The sequence below is a fragment of the Clytia hemisphaerica genome, unplaced genomic scaffold, assembly GCF_902728285.1.
Source record: "Clytia hemisphaerica strain Z4C2 unplaced genomic scaffold, Clytia hemisphaerica genome assembly, whole genome shotgun sequence".
Lineage (NCBI taxonomy): Eukaryota > Metazoa > Cnidaria > Hydrozoa > Leptothecata > Clytiidae > Clytia > Clytia hemisphaerica.
The window spans coordinates 25,862-45,256 of NW_027104039.1; the positions used below are offsets into that span (position 1 = coordinate 25,862).

Genomic DNA, 19,395 nt, shown 5'->3' on the forward strand with positions numbered 1-19,395 from the left:
ATAGGAAGCCTTCCTGGCGATTTCAATTTTCTTTAGATTTATTTTTCGTTGTTTTTTTAGTTTGAAAAAAGCCTAACATTTTACTAAAGGCATTGGTTGTGCCTTTCTTCATAGCAATTTTTTTTCTAGAAAGATTATAAATTATGAAAGTTGGATCTTTAAAAATAATTTCTTTTGTAAATGATTTTCGTCTGGTAACCTAGCTTTGCTTGGTGAGATGGATTACCGGAAGGTTTTGCATTATAAATACTATTGAATTTTTTTTTGATGAATTGAATCTTTTAAACTTGACCAAGTGACTTTCGATTCGATTCGATTTTATTCGATTATCATTTGATCTCATTTAGCCCAGACAGCTCCCATAGAATAACCCCCAAGTCTTTCTCGACAATCATTTTTCGATCGCTATTTTTCAAAGATTATTGATTAATCATCATGCATTAATTTTTCTCCTTTATTTTCAGAGATGACAAGAAAAAATTGAAATTGAAAGTGATTGCAAATTAAAATAAAATAAAGATGATATGATGAAAAGCCACCTGTCATACGTTGTTGTATGCTTAGCATTTACTCCTCTCTTATTTAAGGAGACAAGGTTATGGTTATGGAGCAGACTTCGGAAGATATTGAGACTGGCAAGCACGTATGATTATGTAATATGTCCGGATCCCATTGTCTAGTGTTTTCTGGTTGAACCGAGTGGACCGTTTCGGTGAATGAAGACATCATCATAATCTGTTGGATCTTGTTTGGGAACCTATGGTTTCGGGGAGATGGTTATTGGTAAACTTTCATTATAGTTTCTTTTTAGTGGTTTTCATTCATTTTTCGGTGTCGTTCTTCGATATTTTTGGAGGAAATATCCAAATTTGTGCGGCTCTTGTTACAGGCGGATTAATAAAATGTACATTTACATTTACAGTGATGAGGCGCGTGTATTGAGCATTAGCCTTTACTTTTGTTCAGGAGATTGGGTTTGATTCCTTCTAGGTGCTACGATTCACTTGGCAAGTGAATGTATTTTCGACCGGGTCAACGCATGATAGGTGAGGGGATTGGGTACAGTGCGTGAGTGAGATCAGTGAAATATACCTGGCTCTCTTGGTTGCTAATAAACTGATTAAGCAAGATTTTAATGAGGTATATATACTGGGCATTTAAAATTCAACGTTTATGTTTTTCTTACAGACTGGCAAGAAAACTTCAAAATTGTCCTATACTGTAATGGTCAGCAAAATTATTTGTTATATTTCGATTGTAATCAAACGAGGATTATCAAAGTTTAGCTTATATAACGTCCCGGATGAATGAATTAAACAGGTCGCGAAAAGATTAACCAATGCTCATTTTATCTTTTGTAAAACCAAGACCTCGAAATATTGAATTTTTTTTAAATTAGATTAAAATGTTCTTAAAATCTTCACATTAGACTTATTTTTCACAAAGTGACTAAAAAGGAACTTAAAATCAGGATTTTCTCAGCCATTTCTGAAATCTGAGGTTAGGATTATTTGATGGGAAATTAGTTTTGTTGTTTGATAAAAATTTAAACTCTTTTACTAAGGGTTGCCATCTTTGATGGCATGAAACTTTTCAAAACCCTCCCCACTGGACTTTTTAACCTTTGAACAATAGAATTTCTATCCCCGTTGGTACTTCAATAGGAGTATTTATCCCCACTGAGGAAAAAATGTCCACCGGGGCTGTTCTCAACTTCAGTTGAGCTACAATATGACAATGTCCGTCTGTGTGTGTGTGTCTGTCTGTCACAAAAACTCTAGGGCAGCCTGGAGACTTCAAAAATGCTTGGATTTGGCTGAAATTTGGCACACTTGTTCCTTGGTGAATATCTGGGGGTGTTTTTTTTCATTTTTTGAAAATTTTGATTTTTGGGGCCTGGGGACGAGTTTTTCGCCAAAACGAGGCTAAAACTTTGTGGTAGCCTGGAGACTTCCAAAATAGTCAGATTTGGCTGAAATTTTGCACACTTGTTCCTTGGGTGAATATCTGGGGGTCTAAAATGGTGCCTATGAATAATTTGAAGCCACTGAAGTTGAGCCCAGTGCGTTGTGCACGTTCGACTATGAGACACAATCCTGGCCATAATATTTGAGACAAAAGGGAAATTCCCACGAAATCTTATAACCACAAGTATTTTGGAAGCGCTCTAAATTAGGTTAGACGAATAGAGTTTTAACTCTGAGTTTTAACATTAGACTTAAGACTTAGGACCTTAGAATCTGAGGATCCAAAAGTCCCAGAATGGTCCAACAGGGCTCAGAATATAGCCTGGAAGTCAATTAACCCCACCCAAATCGAAATACTCGAATAAATTTATCAATTAGCCCAAAAACGACTTTCTCGCCCGAATTCCAAATTTTGAAAAACGAGGAAATAAGCTAAATTCTCAATATATTTTGGCCAGGATTGCAGGGGTGTCTTAAAACTCGTTTTCTTTACTCAAACTAGTATATAAACTCTTTCTTCAAGATGCTCCGTTCAATTTTGGTAAGTGGAGAGTTTCTCAATATCAAACAATAAAGTGAAAATCGACTTGCGTAGAAATTTATTTAGATCTTTTTTTTTGTAATTGTAAATTACTATTTATAAACAAATACGGTCGTTAATATAAAATGCGTACAAATTATCAATTAAAATTAATTGCTTCAAAACAGAAAACAAAACAAAAAAGTATACAATCATCAACACTTTAAATTAAGGAAAATGATCAATAGAAAGTCATTGTTAAGGCTAAGTCATCGATACCAATTATGTAACATGGTATATTGGTGCTTCTATTCAGTCTTTGATAGCATGGATTAATGACCGAAAATGCATTTAGTATGTGGTTATTGTATCATTTTCCTTAAAATAGTATTAGATAGTATTTTATTTAAAAAAGAATTATTAATTGAGACATTTGTATGGGATAACAAAATAAGCTGGATCAGGTTTAAAAAGATAGTAATATCCAAAGTTGTAGTTTGTACGTTCACTTGTTCGTCCTTGTTGACCTGTACTTCGGAAGATATTGAGACTGGCAGGCACGTATGATTGTGTAATATGTCGTGGTCCCATTGTCCAGCGTTTTCTGGTGGAACCAGACCCAGCATCGAGTGGACCATCTCGGTAAACAAAGACATCATCGTCCGTCGGGTCTTGTTTGGGAACTTGTTGTGAGAGTAATCTCAAGTCGTAGAAGAAATCTTCGAATTTGCTTAAAACTTGTTTATTGCAGTATTCAACACTCGGGCTAACGGTGAAGTCTTTGACTTGGGTATACTATAAAGAAATAGAATTAACGATTAATAAACTCAGGAAGGAAGATCTTTTTCAAATAAAAAACTTTTTAAAACTTTCCTACTTCCCTATCAAGCATTATTTCCTGGAAGAACTTCTTTATGTTTTATCAAAACTTTTGATCATCAAAATCAAAAGGAAATTGTTATAGGATATCTGTTAATTTCCTCCGTCAAGTAATTACTAATGTAATTGACAATAAAGTCAATATCCTGCACAGGAAATTAGCAAAATTGATTTCTTTTACATGATTTTGTGCTTGATGCCGTTTCAAAATGGTGATCACAGCACAGTTTTATAAGACGTATTCTTCATCTTCATTTTTCATCTTCATTTTTCAAAATCTTTCTTATTTTGTTCTATTTGTTGATTTTTCACAAATCTTGTCAACGAGTACAAAACTGCTATTTAACTTCCTCAAAAGTAACAGCCTTATTAACACCCAAATTATATTGAGAAAGAATACATATGAAGTTTCGTGGTTTTACAGTATAAAACTTTTTGTCCAATGAGAATAAGGAATTAACAAGAAATTCTACCTGTACGTAATTATCGCCATCTCGTCGAATGACCCTCAAAACATCTCTCAATTTGTTAGTAAAATTGTTGAATTGACGGAAAGATTGCTTTATCTTGAACTTTTCATCTCCTGGTGTAGTATCTTGCCAAATGTTACCACTGGATGTTTCGCGAGTCGCAAAATTCGGGTTACTTCTGAAATGAATTCCGTTGAAAAAGACAATGAAGTTCATTGGGATAGCACTAGAGCTGAATGATGGTCGATCAACGCATCTGACCATATTTGGGTTTCGGCAGACTCTGTTTCGTCCACAGGAACACATTTGATTGGCTGAACATTGTTTTCGTGATGTTAATTCACCCCTTGAACATTCTAAGACTCCTTCAAGTTTATCTCCTTCACATGCAAATCCGTTACCAACACGATTGCATCCTATAGCGGCATCTGTTTGTTGGATACTGGCTAAGACAAGAGCCAATGTAGCTAACATTAAAACTTTTATTCCTTCCATCTTGTTTGAAGTTTGATTCTCAATTGATGATATTAAAGCTGGAATTGACCTTTATTTATACCGAAAATGTAATTATGTGGCATTAACTACACCCAGTTCAAATTTCGCAATTAAAACCTCATTAAAACTTTCATTTCATTTGCTATTGTCCTTATACAGCAGTTTGTGGCTATCAGATAATGACCTTGTCTAAAACCCTTTGATTAGTTTTTAATTACCATGTAAACCAAACGAAAACAGAAATTCGAATTTCTTCTTTTTGATGATGTTGTGGGCGAAAAAAATCGAAAGTGACAATCATTGTATAACAAGCGCCTTTTGAACCTTTTTGATCATTTTTTTGGTTTGTTACGTGCTGACAACTGTCGAGACGACTCCAACCTTGAACGTGGTGCCCTAAAATAACGATCATCTAGTTCTTCTGTTCAGTTGAGTTAGAATCTGAGAATGTCTTGTAGTTCAGTCTGTTCACTCAAACTGGGACAGACTGGAGACTTCAAAAATGGTCTGATTTGGCTGAAATTTTGCACACTTGATCATTAGGCGAAAAAAAATGATTTTTAAGGGCGTGGTAGTTTAGCCCAAACGAGGCTAAAAACTTTGGGGCCGGCTGATCTGATTTGAATGAAATTGTTTTTTATCAATTTTACAATGGAGCCTACAAGTGACTTTAAAAATGTTGAGTTTAACTTCCTTACTACAAAAATAAGCTTTTTCTCTTATCATTATTTTCTTCAAAATTTAGATTTTTGACCCAGCAGCACCTGACCCATATCATCATAAACTTAATTTCAATAGATTTTGATTTAGAGAGGATTTATTTCAAAAAAATGTCTCGATTCGGGTAGTATGCAATCAACTTCGATTCAGATTTTCATTGGAAAAAATTAATTCAAGTCTATACATAATAAGTAATATGTAACAGTAGTCTCTGAAACAACCTTTTATGAAGTTGAACTATCGTTAGGGCTACAATGCTAAAAAATGAGAAACCTACATTCTCGGGTTTACTACATTCTCAGGGTACGTCAGGTGTTAATCACCGTTTTGGAATAAATCCAAATAGTTTTCGAACATGTTTAAGACCGATCCGGTTAAATTTGACTGTAGTCCGTGACTTCAATGTCGGTGTAGGAAATCACTTTATAACGAGCGAGCTTAGCTGTTTTATTGATTACACCAACTCGTTAATTGTTTTTAGCAATTTAATTAAAGAACTATTTAAGAGCTTCTTATCTTTAGAGCTATTTTCAAGTTTATCTTACCAAGTGAAAAACACTTTCAAAATGTTCAAACGGTTATACCGTAGTTGCAGGGGCTGCGACTCAACTTTGAAAGTGGAAGTATCATGATATACTAACGAAGGAGGCACAAGCATGGTTGGGGCTGACGGGAATTCTTTTTTAAATTTTAGCCCTTCTAGATCGCCTAAAACAGGTCTGTGTTATGGTATTAAAACAGAATTTGGCTTAATTATTGGCAAATTTTGTTTTTGCTTCGAAAAAATGTGACCGCCACTGATATATTACCTCTCATTTAGGGTTGCTTTGCAGATTATGTGACTATGGCTGCAAGAAAATTTCCCCTTTCTTAAATTCAAATTACCGGTGAAGAATCTCTTCAAAGGTTTCCAGTTTCAATTTCCGCCTTTTTGGATTTTTTCTCTAACAAGGAAGTGCTTTTCTTAGTACTTAGTTAATTAGTGCATCAAAAGCAAAGAATTCGAGAAATTTCGAAATAAGGTCTCGCCGTGGGTATTTGAAGACCGAAAGTGATTTAGTTGGTTGAGACATGATTGAAGTCAAGGAAGTTTTCGATTAACAAACTGTTGAGAAGCATGATTAGGGTCTGACCACGTTTTAAGATTTTACGTACGGGTGGCTGAAAATTAACTTGACCGCTCCATTATTTTGTCCGAAATTATATAATTGTCACTCACTCCTAATTGATTAAACTTTTTCACAAAGTAGTCAGTTTAAGATGATTTTTGTATAATTACCTTAAGGGAAGAAATTTTCGCGGAAGAAATTTTCGCGGAATTTAATTTCGCGAATTGGGGCGTAATTCGCGAAATTAAACTCCGCGAAACAAACCAAAATTGTTAAATCGCGAAATTAAATTCCGCGAAATTCGATTTTTTTTCTGCTTCTTTTATTTTGTTGTTTTTGACCAGGTGTTACCAAAAAAGATGGACACAATTAATTTTTAAGCATTATAACGTGTATTTTTTATCAAATATAACCAAATATAAACAACTCCGTGATGCTTAAAAGTTAATCTAAGTTGATAACTTCTTCTCAATCGCGAAATTAAATTCCGTGAAACTTTTGAAATCGGCTCATTCGCGAAATTAAATTCCGCGAAAATTTCTTCTCGCGAAAATTTCTTCCCTTAAGGTAATCCATCATCGCTTGAAAAACTTTTGGACAGTTGTTTTAGGCTTTTTAGAATTGTCGCAAGTGATGTTCGGAAACTTCTTTTTTGATTTATCAGTTATGGACTTTTTCATTATTATCAAAACTATTTTGATTAATTTACGAAACTTTTTAGATTTTCAGGGCCTGGGTACCAGCTTATCGATAGACCCAAAACTTGTGGATGGGAAATAAGTGACCCGCGTGGATGTCACACAAACGACAGATTAAAAGTAAAATTTAATATTTTGAACATTACGTAAAAACAAAGAAAAGGCTAGATTCAATCCGTCATTCTAAATGCAGCGCAAACCTTAAGTCTTCACTTTTTCTTGCTTGAGAGGTCAGAAATTCCTCTAACCACTTCAGGGCTTTCAACTCAAAATGACCGATTTCAATGATTTGACTAAAATTTTACACACTAAGTCCATGGGTGAATCCTTTACAGATTCACAGGTTAAAATTTAAACTTACTTTATTGATTTTACAACTTGGCCTAGAATTAATAAGATGAAGTTGAGCCAGTTATGTTTACACAAAGACTCTTATAATATCGCCTAGAAAGTTGTTAATTGAAGTAATTGGTCTTGGAATATTGTTCAATCCGATGAAAACACTTTCTTTGAACGCAACGACGACCTAATTGTTTTAGGCCAAAAATTGTGCCATTATTTTTCTGCTTTATGTATATTAATAGTTCAGTTCAGTAACACGGCCCAATATTTTTGAGCAGCATGTTCTATAATTATAATAAATGGCTCCATGTGTAGTGATATTGAATTGTTTGAAAACTGTGGCTTTGAAATCAGTTATTATTAAATCTCAGATGCAGACTACTTCATCAGCAGAATGAATTTATTTTTGTTTTGCTTGCACAACATCTCTTGCTGAAATGTTCTAATGGAAAGCCAAATTAGTTAAAACAGGGGGTCGGTAGTAAAATCTCAGACATATATGAGTAGTAAAAGGATTTTTACGAATTTTTACATACCACCACCCAGACTCTTAGAAGAGGTATTTTACTACCCTGGTAGTGAAAGTTTTTGGGACAATTTGTCATGGAGACCACCTATTTTTTGATTGCTTTTCGGACTGATTTTACAAAAAAAGCTAAACAATGATTATTTCTGTGACACGTTTTTCATTTAGTGCAAAAATTAATGTTTTGCCCTTAGAATTAAAGTCTTTTTTTATATTGACAAAAAATTACGAGAATTTTTTGTTTGCAGCAAACAACTTTCCAACAGAAAATTTTTCCAAATTATAAAAATTTTCAGATTTTTTGCAGAAAAGTCAACCAAAAAATAAAAATAATTACAAAAATAGCTAAAATTTGCTAATTTTACCAGTTTTAACTACCCTGGTAGGTCCTGGTAGTAAAATTTTTCAACATTTAACACATAGATACCACCCATTTTAGTATTGAACTACCCTGGGTAGTAATTTTTTTTCTCGATTTTTCGTCCCACCACCACCGTAGTAAACGCCATATGTCTGAGATTTTACTACCGACCCCCCTGGTTAAAAGTGTACGCTCCTAGTTATACATGCTGCGTTTATTTTGGTCACAAAAACGTTGGTGAGGGTAACCAATTACCTTTCATCTGCAGATAGTTGCATATATTTATGATTTACGGTTGGCTCCACATTCCAATGAAAACGCCACAAGAGCTAATTATCTAATGAGGGGATAGTTTGTTTTGATTGGTTGATTGATACCATTTTAGAAGTTATATAAAAAGTGAGTATTTAAAAAACTGACTGGTTAAAATATTTACTAAAGTCTGTCCAGATATAATTGGCAGTGGAAACAAGAATGCCTGTAACTTTTGATAGTCAAATGTAATTATGGAAATTTTTTTTGCTTGTTTTAGAGAATTAAAAGCGCTATATTTGAATGTATTTTTGGTTGAAAAATTCGCGATTTTTAGTGGTTTAATTTGCGATTGTAAAAATTGAGCTTTTTTTTCTACTCATGCTATAACGTTCATTTTTACACCAGTGGTAGTTCAACCTTAGGTTAAGAAGTTTGTCAAATTTCAAGGCGAACAGAAAAGTCCTTCGGAAGATATGAGACCCGAAATACCCCTTGGTAGCACTTTTCTGTGAAATATCAAATCTCCAACTTATTACTAAAAACGGGGGTAGTGATATGATAAAACAGTTTTTCGATCATAACACATTTTACGATCTATTTAATGACCTCATAGCCAAACTGTGTTTAGTGTTTTGTGAATTAGCAAAGTTCTTTTAATGACTTAAGAATAACAAAGGCAATATAAGTTCATGCTTATCTTTTCAATAAAAACAATTATACTGTGATTTCACTTCGTTTCGAAATAATCAATGATACCAATAATGCCAATGCACCAACACTTAAAACACTTTCCAACTTTTAATTGCACTGTTCAAAAAAGATAACATAACCCCCGTTTTTAGTAATAAGTTGGAGATTTGATATTTCACAGAAAAGTGCTACCAAGGGGTATTTCGGGTCCCATATCTTCCGAAGGACTTTTCTGTTCGCCTTGAAATTTGACAAACTTCTTAACCTAAGGTTGAACTACCACTGGTGTAAAAATGAACGTTATAGCATAAGTAGAAAAAAAGCTCAATTTTTACAATCGGAAATTTAACCTCTAAAAATCGCGAATTTTTCAACCAAAAATACATTCAAATATAGCGCTTTTGATTCTCTAAAACAAATAAAAAAAATTTCCATAATTATATTTGACTATCAAAAGTTACAAGCATTTTTGTTTCCACTGCCAATTATATCTGGACAGACTTTAGTCTGTAACGTAACTGAAGTTTTGGGCGCTCCCTCAGTATACTCACTGCATTAATATTTCACAGACAAAATCGCCTGTAGTTCTATGTTGAACCGTGAAAAATAATGCGGCGTATTCCGTGGTAGGGATTTCTGCGTGTACTTTCAAGTTTCAAATACCGGCAATCGGGTAGCAGTTGTTAGTATTCTTGTAAATCGTTATATAACTGTTGTTATGTTACCGTTATGTAATCGACATAAACTATTATACAAAACCGGATCCTGATATGTTCTTTATTTACAACAAAAAGTAAATTATCAAAATGCCGTTTATTTTGAAAGAGCTTTGTAGGATCTCATATGATTTATAGACTTTTCAAAAGGTAGACGATGCTATCGTCCGTTTAAAGTAAATGCGAGAAAGAGTTAGGGCGTCAGGGCGGTTTACGGGAAAAAAGTGGTGGTAGAGTTTTGGAACAAAACACTGTAAACATCTCCGCCACTGCTTACTCCACCCGAATTTATCACGCCTCTCCTAAACTATTCCCTTTTTAGTGATCTTGTGTAGACGATAGGATCGTCTATTCAAAAGGCTGAATTACATCCGTGAATAAAAATGATTTGTTACGATTACAGATAATCGATTTGAATTGAATTTACCCCTACATTTCAAATATGTTTCGACGAAATTGTTCGAAATTATAAATTCACGTCCTGTGTCTTGTTAGGAAGGAACTTTGCTTCAACTTTCTTGTTGCGTGGATGCGTTAATGTATAAATCTGCTCGGTTTCATGTAAGTTCGATTCTGGGCAACTTCTCCCGATACCCCGAAACATTACCTCAATTTTCCCTAATGTACGGAAAATTCAAAAGCTGTACACCAAACACGACAGGAAGAGCTTCGATCTAATTTTCTGGATTTTTACATAATAAACTGTAACGTGCTAAAGCACTGGGCTCAACTTCAGTATACGTGTGAAAGTGAAAGGCCCAATTGTAAACACTTTTTTTAAAAGAGCAATGGGTACTAGGGATAAGAGAAGGCCGATTGTAAAAACCATTGGTGAATGGTGATTGGAATAAGAGAAGGCTAACTCGGGTAACTTAATGCATGTCCCAAAAATGCATTAATTTTTCCGCCCCAGTTCCAGTCCCTAAACCATAACAAACTATACATTTTTGGAAGCGTATTTGAATGTAGAATACCGTATTCGGTGTAACTTAAATTCTTTCTCAGCAGAATTTGAGTTTTTTTAAGAAAACGTGATTATGACGTCATTATTTATGACGTCATAATTTTAAAAAGTTGAATATCTCAAGAACTAATACTCAAAGCTTTATGAAATTTGGACCAATGATAGAACTCATTAAGAGGAGGAGAATCTTTTTTTAAAAATTTGAAAATTTGCTGATGTCAGCATTTTATCGCAAAAATTCGAATTCTTGCAATTTCTGCTGACGTCATTAATTTTGGGAAATAATTTAAAAAAATTTTTAAAACATCTCAATGTACTTTATCACTGGTCCAAAATTCATAAAGTTTTGATTTATGTTTCTCGAGATATTCAACTTTTTGTATTTATGACGTCATCAATCATGACGTCATAATCAGGTTTTCTCAAGATATCTCTAAAGTCTGTCCAGATATAATTGGCAGTGGAAACAAGAATGCCTGTAACTTTTGATAGTCAAATATAATTATGGAAATATTTTTTGTTTGTTTTAGAGAATTAAAAGCGCTATATTTGAATGTATTTTTGGGTGAAAAATTCGCGATTTTTAGCGGTTAAATTTGCGATTGTAAAAATTGAGCTTTTTTTCTACTTATGCTATAACGTTCATTTTTACACCAGTGGTAGTTCAACCTTAGGTTAAGAAGTTTGTTAAATTTCAAGGCGAACAGAAAAGTCCTTCGGAACATATGAGACCCGAAATACCCCTTGGTAGCACTTTTCTGTGAAATATCAAATCTCCAACTTATTACTAAAAACGGGGGTTATGTTATCTTTTTTGAACAGTGCAATTAAAAGTTGGAAAGTGTTTTAAGTGTTGGTGCATTGGTATTATTGGTATCATTGATTATTTCGAAACGAAGTGAAATCACAGTATAATTGTTTTTATTGAAAAGATAAGCATGAACTTATATTGCCTTTGTTATTTTTAAGTCATTAAAAGAACTTTGCTAATTCACAAAACACTAAACACAGCTATGAGGTCATTAAAGAGATCGTAAAATGTGTTATGATCGAAAAACTGTTTTATCATATCACTACCCCCGTTTTTAGTAATAAGTTGGAGATTTGATATTTCACAGAAAAGTGCTACCAAGGGGTATTTCGGGTCTCATATGTTCCGAAGGACTTTTCTGTTCGCCTTGAAATTTAACAAACTTCTTAACCTAAGGTTGAACTACCACTGGTGTAAAAATGAACGTTATAGCATAAGTAGAAAAAAAGCTCAATTTTTACAATCGCAAATTTAACCGCTAAAAATCGCGAATTTTTCAACCAAAAATACATTCAAATATAGCGCTTTTGATTCTCTAAAACAAACAAAACAAATTTCCATCATTATATTTGACTATCAAAAGTTACAAGCATTTTTGTTTCCACTGCCAATTATATCTGGACAGACTTTAATAATACTGAGAAAGAATTTAAGTTACACCGAATACGGTATTCTACATCCAAATACGCTTCCAAAAATGTATAGTTTGTTATGGTTTAGGGACTGGAACTGGGGCGGAAAAATTAATGCAATTCTGGGACATGCATTAAGTTACCCGAGAAGTCTTAAACCCATAGGGTGATGAGTAATCAGGACTAGGGAAGGCTTAAAATTGTATTCAATAAATTCATTTACGTCAATGAATCTAAAAAAAAATAAAAAAAATATTTGACGTCAATTATTTTGACTTTTATGACGTTAAATAAGCGCAAAATCCCACTAAAATGGGAATAACTCGCGAAAAAAAGCGAAATTAAAAAAAAATGAAAAAACTCCCCTAAGTTTTAACATCAGGAAGGTGTGTGCCAAATTTCAGCTCCGTAAACCAATTATTCCGTTCTCTACGCTGCCCCAAAGTTTGTGGACAAACAAACTCACTCACAAACATTCTGAGATTCTAGCTCAACTGAAGTTGAGAATAATAACTTTCACGTGATCGTAAAATATTTTTTATTTTCACTCAGATATAATTTACACTTGAAAAGTAATTTGTCAAAATAATCCTTCAATTTGGTTTTTACTAGAAAATATAATTCGTCAAATATTTTTCACATAAAAATAATTCGTCAAATATTTTTCACATAAAAATAATTCGTGAAATATTTTTCACATAAAAATAATTCGTGAAATATTTTTCACATAAAAATAATTCGTCAAATATTTTTCACATAAAAATAATTCGTGAAATATTTTTCACATAAAAATAATTCGTCAAATATTTTTCACATAAAAATAATTCGTCAATTTTTTTCATTTCAAAATTATTTGTCAAATATTTTTCACTTAAAAGATAATTATTTTAAAATTATTTTCATTTCAAAATTATTTGTCCAATATATTTCATTTGAAATTATTCGTCAAACATTTTTCACTTAAAAGATAATTATGTTTCATTAATATATTTCAGCTCAAAAACATATCATCAAATGTATTCGGCAAGTATACGTCACTCGAAAAATAATTTGTCAAATATATTTCACTCAAAAATAATTCGTCAACTCTCAACTTCAGTTGAGCTAGAAATGTATCTCACGCAAAAAATAACTCGTCAAATATTTTCAAAAATCAAAATAATTCTTCAAATATTTTTCAAATCAAAATAATTCTTCAAATATTTTTCAAATCAAAATAATTCTTCAAATATTTTTCAAATCAAAATCATTCGTCGAATATTTTTCAAATCAAAATAATTCGTAAATTTTCGCACTAAATAATAAATCGTCAAATGAAATTAAGAAATAATTTGTCAAATACCGGTACTTTTTCAAATCAAAATCATTCGTCAAATATTTTTCAAATCAAAATAATTCGTCAACTTTCCCTTTAAATAATGAATTGTCAAATGAAATTAAGAAATAATTTGTCAAATACTTTTTCATCAACAGACACGTTGTAGCATGTCAAAGTTGGCCCAAAAATGAGCCTAATTTACAGAATTTGGTCCCAAAATTACAATAAACGAATGAGGATGCTTATTGAAATCGGTTAAGTTAAGTTTACTTGAGAGCACTAGACGTAATTGTTACCCCATCATTACATTACTTTGAATTTTTAGTCTACGTGGGATTATCTTTCCAACAAAGTGCATTTTTGGACCTACCCCGGTAGGGTGGAGGTCCTATAAATTAACCTGTGTCCGTTCGTCCGTTCGTTCGTTCGTTCGTTCGTCTGTTACCAACTTTTCTCAGGATTGTATCATAGGAATCTTTTGATTTTTGGTACAAAGGTGCAAAATGGTAGTGGCCAAAATGTGACGGAGCCTGATTTCGAGAAAAAAAAATTTGGGGGCAAATTTGGGCAAAAAAACGTCCAAAAAACGGGTTTTTGTGAAAAATTGGAATCATTAATTATTTCTGATTTTTTGCATGAAAGTAGGGTACCATCGTAGGTAAAAGATGGCTCAAGCAGATTTTTTCAAAAAATTTTGCACACTGATGCAAAATGACAATGCCCAAAATGTGACGGAGCCCGATTTTCAAAAAAAAGTTTTTCCGTCCGAAAATGCCGGAAATATGCCGGAAAAACCGTTTTTTTTGACATTTTCTCGAATTTTCATCCTTATTTTTTTCTGATTATTTGCTGAAAGATGCGTATTCACAATGCTCAAAACATGGCCGAGTACGATTTTTGAGAAATTTTTTTTTCCGGTTGAAAATGCCGGAAACTGCCTTTTTTGCAGATTTTCATTGGATTTTTTCCTTATATTTCTATGTTTTTCACACAAAAACATTATTGATAACAATGCTCACCATCAAGCATGATTCAATTGTCAATAAAACTGATTTTTGCGACCAGAACTTTCTATTTATTTTTTCCCTGCAACCCTTCCCTCTCTCCCCATCAACAATCAATGATGAATTTATTGCGTTATGCATTTTAGCTAAACGCTGTATTTTTTGACTGATTTTTTTCATTTTTCTCCTCGAATTGCTATCTAACTTTCATCATCAGGTAGGTCCTTCAGCATCTAGCTTGTTTTATTTTTACTGTTCTTGGGTATCCAAGAGAAACTAAATATATTTGGGAAGTATGATTGTAACATAAAAAGGAACTGAAATATTTCAAATCTAAAACATTCAAATCTAAAATCGTACTTTTTATATTTATCGTTCTCACATACGATTCAAGGTGACGTATACCTCTGAAACATCACAAGACTTCGTTGAGAAAGCTGTTAAAGTCATATTTTTGATGACTTTATCTAGACAAAAAGGCACACTAGCACGCTAAAGTTCAAAGGGTATATGACACGTGGGAAACACACGTCATTTTATCAAACTCGACCTCACATAGTAATCTTAGTAAAGTAGTCAATGATCGTTCAAGTAATGTAAAGACCAGAAAAATCATTTGCTGAGTCTTTCTTCTAATACGTTTGATTATTACTATCGTTAACAGCCCTTGACAATATCTTCAAGCTTTCTGATTGTGTGCTATAGCAACATTTACTAACTTTTCAATTATCATTCCATCTAATATCAATAATTTGTGATACCCCTCCTCGCATACACCCGTTGCCTCATTAAGAAATTCCATGCAATTTTCCTCCCATTTTTTGTTGATCTTAAATCATAAAATTTTAGAAATTTGACCAATTAGTGACGGGTGATAAAGTGTGTTTTGTGGTAATGTTGGCATAGCAATGGTATCAGAAATCTACTCAACATTCCTAACAGAATCTGCGTCATATAAGATGTTGTGAAATTATGTGGAGTCATTGTGATGTATCATACGAGAAAAAGGGTCTGACCCCCCCCTTCTTAGATGATCCCTTTTTTGGCAACAATTAAGTCTCTGTAAGGCTTCCAAAATGACGAAAATCAAAAATCGGGTCCCTCAAAGGGTCATAAATTCTTGAGATTTGGACCAAAAATTGAAAATTTTCTCTGAAGTTTTGTGGAAATAGTCTCTCTAAGGGTAGCAAAAACGTCAAAAATTTGATAAAATTTTCGAAATTCAGTCTCTCTAAGGGTCGTTTTCAAACCTTGGCTCGGACATACCCGTCATCTCGCAAACCTAGTACCACCTGGGCTAAATAGTTAGGATGAACAGGTTTTCAAATATGTATTGGAAAGACTCACTTTGGCAGACCTAGCAGTTGTCTAACTTCCTTGCGTCGCCAGCTTATTCTTCCGTCCTTGTTCTTCTGTGAATTACCAATAAATCAAATAAGTGTTTTGCACTCCCTTCGGTACACGTTTTTTTATAAGAATCGTGTAAATCCATTTCATCTTGGATATCCTTAACTTTTGGGGAAAATCATCCTAAAATATTCTTACAGCATTCTAAGGTTAAGATCCTAACTCAGAGCTAGATTTAACATTTAGTACATACGTCTCAAGGATAAAATGGCACTTTTGTGAGAGGAGTGAACCTTACTTGGGGATAATTGACAATTCATAATTGAAAATGCTTCTAAAATGACATTCTTAGCTTCAGTAGCGAAATTCCATGATGGTGATATTCTTAGCATATTCTTAATTTTTTGACCATTGTCATCATGGACATCCTTAGAAAGTGTATTCTTATAAAAAAGCGTGTAGGGACTATTTCAACGCGAAAAGAAGTTACAGCAAAATATACTGCCGATATAAATAAACGGGAATCTTTATAAACTCACGCCAACTGGGTACTTCACTCTATATAATGCACCTTTTTTTAATAAATCTTTTTCTCGGGGCATTCATATACGGTAGATTTGAGCCCTTTTTCCTACTGGAACAACATACCTATCTGGGATAGGCCTTAGGACGATCTAAACATGTCCAAAGGTCCTGCTACTTTAAAGTCCATCTCGATCTTCATGATTTTGTGTTTCACATAAGAAAGTAATCTATGTACAGTCGTTATGGATTTGTTTATTTATTTGTGTATTTGTTTTGAGGTCGCAGCACGCGGTGTTTCTTTTCACTTTCGACTTATCACTATGTTTTTGATTTTTGCTGACAATTTTCGATGAAAAGTTTACTTTTAGGCTTGAATTGCCTCACAACTCAGTAAGTGCTGATGAATTATTTGCTTCGGTGTAAAAAATTGTATTGTTTTTTCAGTAGTGACATAAGTCACAGCGCAAATATCAACCGCAAATTGTTGGTTCCTTTGTGTGCGCAAAAATACGTCAGCAAAAGCACGTTTCTAAGGAGTTCCAAGTACAAGTACATCTTTTTTGTCCAAGTGTTTGTATAAATACAGGAGAGATTTCTTATCAACACATCATTTCTCATTTGATTTTCGAAAGAAATTGTAGGCTCGTGCAACAAGAAGAATTATGTCGGGACTGAAATACAAAATCGTTATTTTTATAGCTCTGGCTCTTGCTATCTCTCAAAGTGTTGATGCTGTATCATCTTGCGACCGCGTCGGAAATGGATTTGCTTGCAAAGATGATGATTTTCAAAGCTATATTGAATGTTCGAGAGGAAAACAGATAAGTGTTAAGCTATGCCCTACTAATCAAATGTGTTCCTGTGGTTTGAATCGTATCTGTCGAGATCCTTCAACAGTCATATGTGTGAAACGACCCTCTTTCCCTAAATCAGCCATCCCAATGGACTTTACAGTCTATTTCAATGGAATTCACACCTCAGCAAATCCCGTCTCAAACGTTCGATTAACTTCAAGTGGTAACATTTGGCAAGATACCACTTCAGGTGATGAAAAATTCAAGATGAAGCAAACGTTTAAGAAATGGAACTCACAGACAGTAACAAAAGATGTCATCACAGTGATCCGAAAGGACGGTAGCAAATATGTACAGGTAAATATATCAGATAATCAAGACAACCACACCCCTGTAAGTAAGTAAGTAAGTAAGTCTGCGACCGCAGTCGGAGGCGACTCGAAGGCTCCTCTTTCGATAGCTATCTACCCGAAGGTAGGGGAGTGCGCCACTCTTTCTCCCTGGATTTCTCCACTTACCCTTGATCCTTCTCTTAATTGCTGAGCATCAAGCAGAGAGGCATCAAGTACCATTTCGGGAATCTTTGGTATGACTCGGCTGGGGGTTGAACCCACAACCTTGCGAACCGTAGCCGGATGCTCTACCACTGCACTACGGTCGCTCGGTACACCCCTGTTATATTACACCCCTTCTCACAAACGCACTGGAACCCTTCCCACTGGAAAAATTGTCCAAAATATCGTCCCCAGTGAAAAATAATCCTTCAATTTTTGTCCCCACTGAAAATAATCAAATAAACCAATCCTCACTGCAAAATATTATGCTATTTTTCCCATCCTCACTGAATTTTCCGAATTGAAAACAGGAAAATTGAAATCCCCAGCCATAAAAAATATTGGAATGTCAATCCCCATCGAGTTTTAGTCCATTATTTTTATCCCCGCTGGCTGGAAAAATCCTACCGGGTCTGTGAGATGGGGGTGTCATATGTTCTTCTCTTGATTGTTGACGTTTACTAATTTTGTTGTTCTCCGTGAATTTCATGTTAACTTTCATTTTGACTTGTGTTAAAATCTTATCTGAACCCCTGTACTGAGGGTGAGCATTATTCTATTTTTCTATTGTTTTTCTATTGTTCTAAACAATAGGCATACTGTTCTAACTCTGAAATCTCACCCTGATATTCTTATAGAAGTTATTCTTATAAAAAAAGCGTGTATTTTTTGTCCGTGTTTTCCGCAACAATATATTATTTTGACATTTTAGTACACATTGGTCAAGGACTATACAACAAAGGTACCAACGGAACGCTGTAGTAAACAAGTTTTAAGCAAATTTGAAGATTTCTTCTACGACTTGAGAACACACTCACAACAAGTTCCCAAACAAGACCCTACGGATGATGATGTCTTTGTTTACCGAGACGGTCCACTCGATGCTGGGTCAGGTTTCACCTTAAAAAGCTGGACAATGGGTTCTCGACATATTACGCAACAATATGTGCCATGGCGATACAATGTTCGCAAATCAAGTGGACCTTTGGGAAAATCGTCCCAACAATCGCAATTGACACTGGGTTATTTTTATTTGTCGAAGCCTTCCGATGCTTTTTTCATGGTACCACATCAGTGTTTCCAAATCAAACAAACAGTTGCTTAGATTCGGAATGTCCTTATCAAGACACATTATTTTGAAGGAAGAATTTGATCTGGTAAAATTTATATCCATATTTATTTTTTTAATCAAATTTTACGACCTAATGAATTATCAGTTAGTTTGTATTTAGTTTTTGGGTTGATGGGTGTTTCCGTGTGTTTTGGTTTTATTGATTTTTCAAAACTTTTTTTTCCTCAACTATAGAAATCTGGACATTTTCTCGACTTGTTTTATTTTCGAGTCAACGATATCATTTTAAAGACAGTAAAAAAATTTTTTTTAATATTTATTGATTTTATGAATCGGTGTTTTAGAAAATACATTTAACCTGCAAACCGAATACTTTCAATCTCTTGTTTATATCTACCTACTAGAAGTCTGTTATATTACAAATTACGCTTAAAAATTACAAAAATCATCCTTTTTCGAAGAACGATTTAGAAATACTTTTTGCGTCAAAAGTTCTTCTGTGGTTCTTAGAACGATTACTTTGTGAATACTAAATTTCTGAGAAAATTTTAGTTCGAAATTTGTTTTTTCTTGAAAAAGTTTTTGACTAGCATTTTCTATTTTGGTAAATCCTTCTTGGAAAGGTT

The 19,395-nt window shown here is 33.7% G+C and overlaps 2 protein-coding genes across 3 annotated transcripts; one reads left to right on the plus strand and one right to left on the minus strand.

Annotated features, from left to right (window-relative positions):
* The first annotated feature begins 468 nt into the window (after positions 1-468).
* LOC136811760 (uncharacterized) lies at positions 469-19,139 on the plus strand. 2 transcript variants are annotated; one of them, XM_067068380.1, is made up of 3 exons: positions 469-783; positions 17,049-17,500; positions 18,410-19,139. In XM_067068380.1, exons 1-3 carry the CDS (start codon positions 774-776, stop codon positions 18,800-18,802), a joined length of 855 nt encoding a protein of 284 aa, XP_066924481.1. In that variant the 5' UTR covers positions 469-773; the 3' UTR covers positions 18,803-19,139. The 2 variants fall into 2 exon arrangements, with proteins under 2 accessions (XP_066924481.1, XP_066924480.1); XM_067068379.1 differs by lacking the exon at positions 469-783 and having other exon boundaries at positions 16,948-17,500.
* LOC136811749 (uncharacterized) lies at positions 2,606-4,378 on the minus strand. The gene is made up of 2 exons (XM_067068368.1): positions 3,840-4,378; positions 2,606-3,282 (listed from the first exon to the last, which is right to left on the minus strand). The coding sequence occupies exons 1-2, from the start codon at positions 4,329-4,331 to the stop codon at positions 2,908-2,910; spliced, it is 867 nt and encodes a 288-aa protein (XP_066924469.1). The 5' UTR covers positions 4,332-4,378; the 3' UTR covers positions 2,606-2,907.
* Positions 19,140-19,395: the final 256 nt, after the last annotated feature.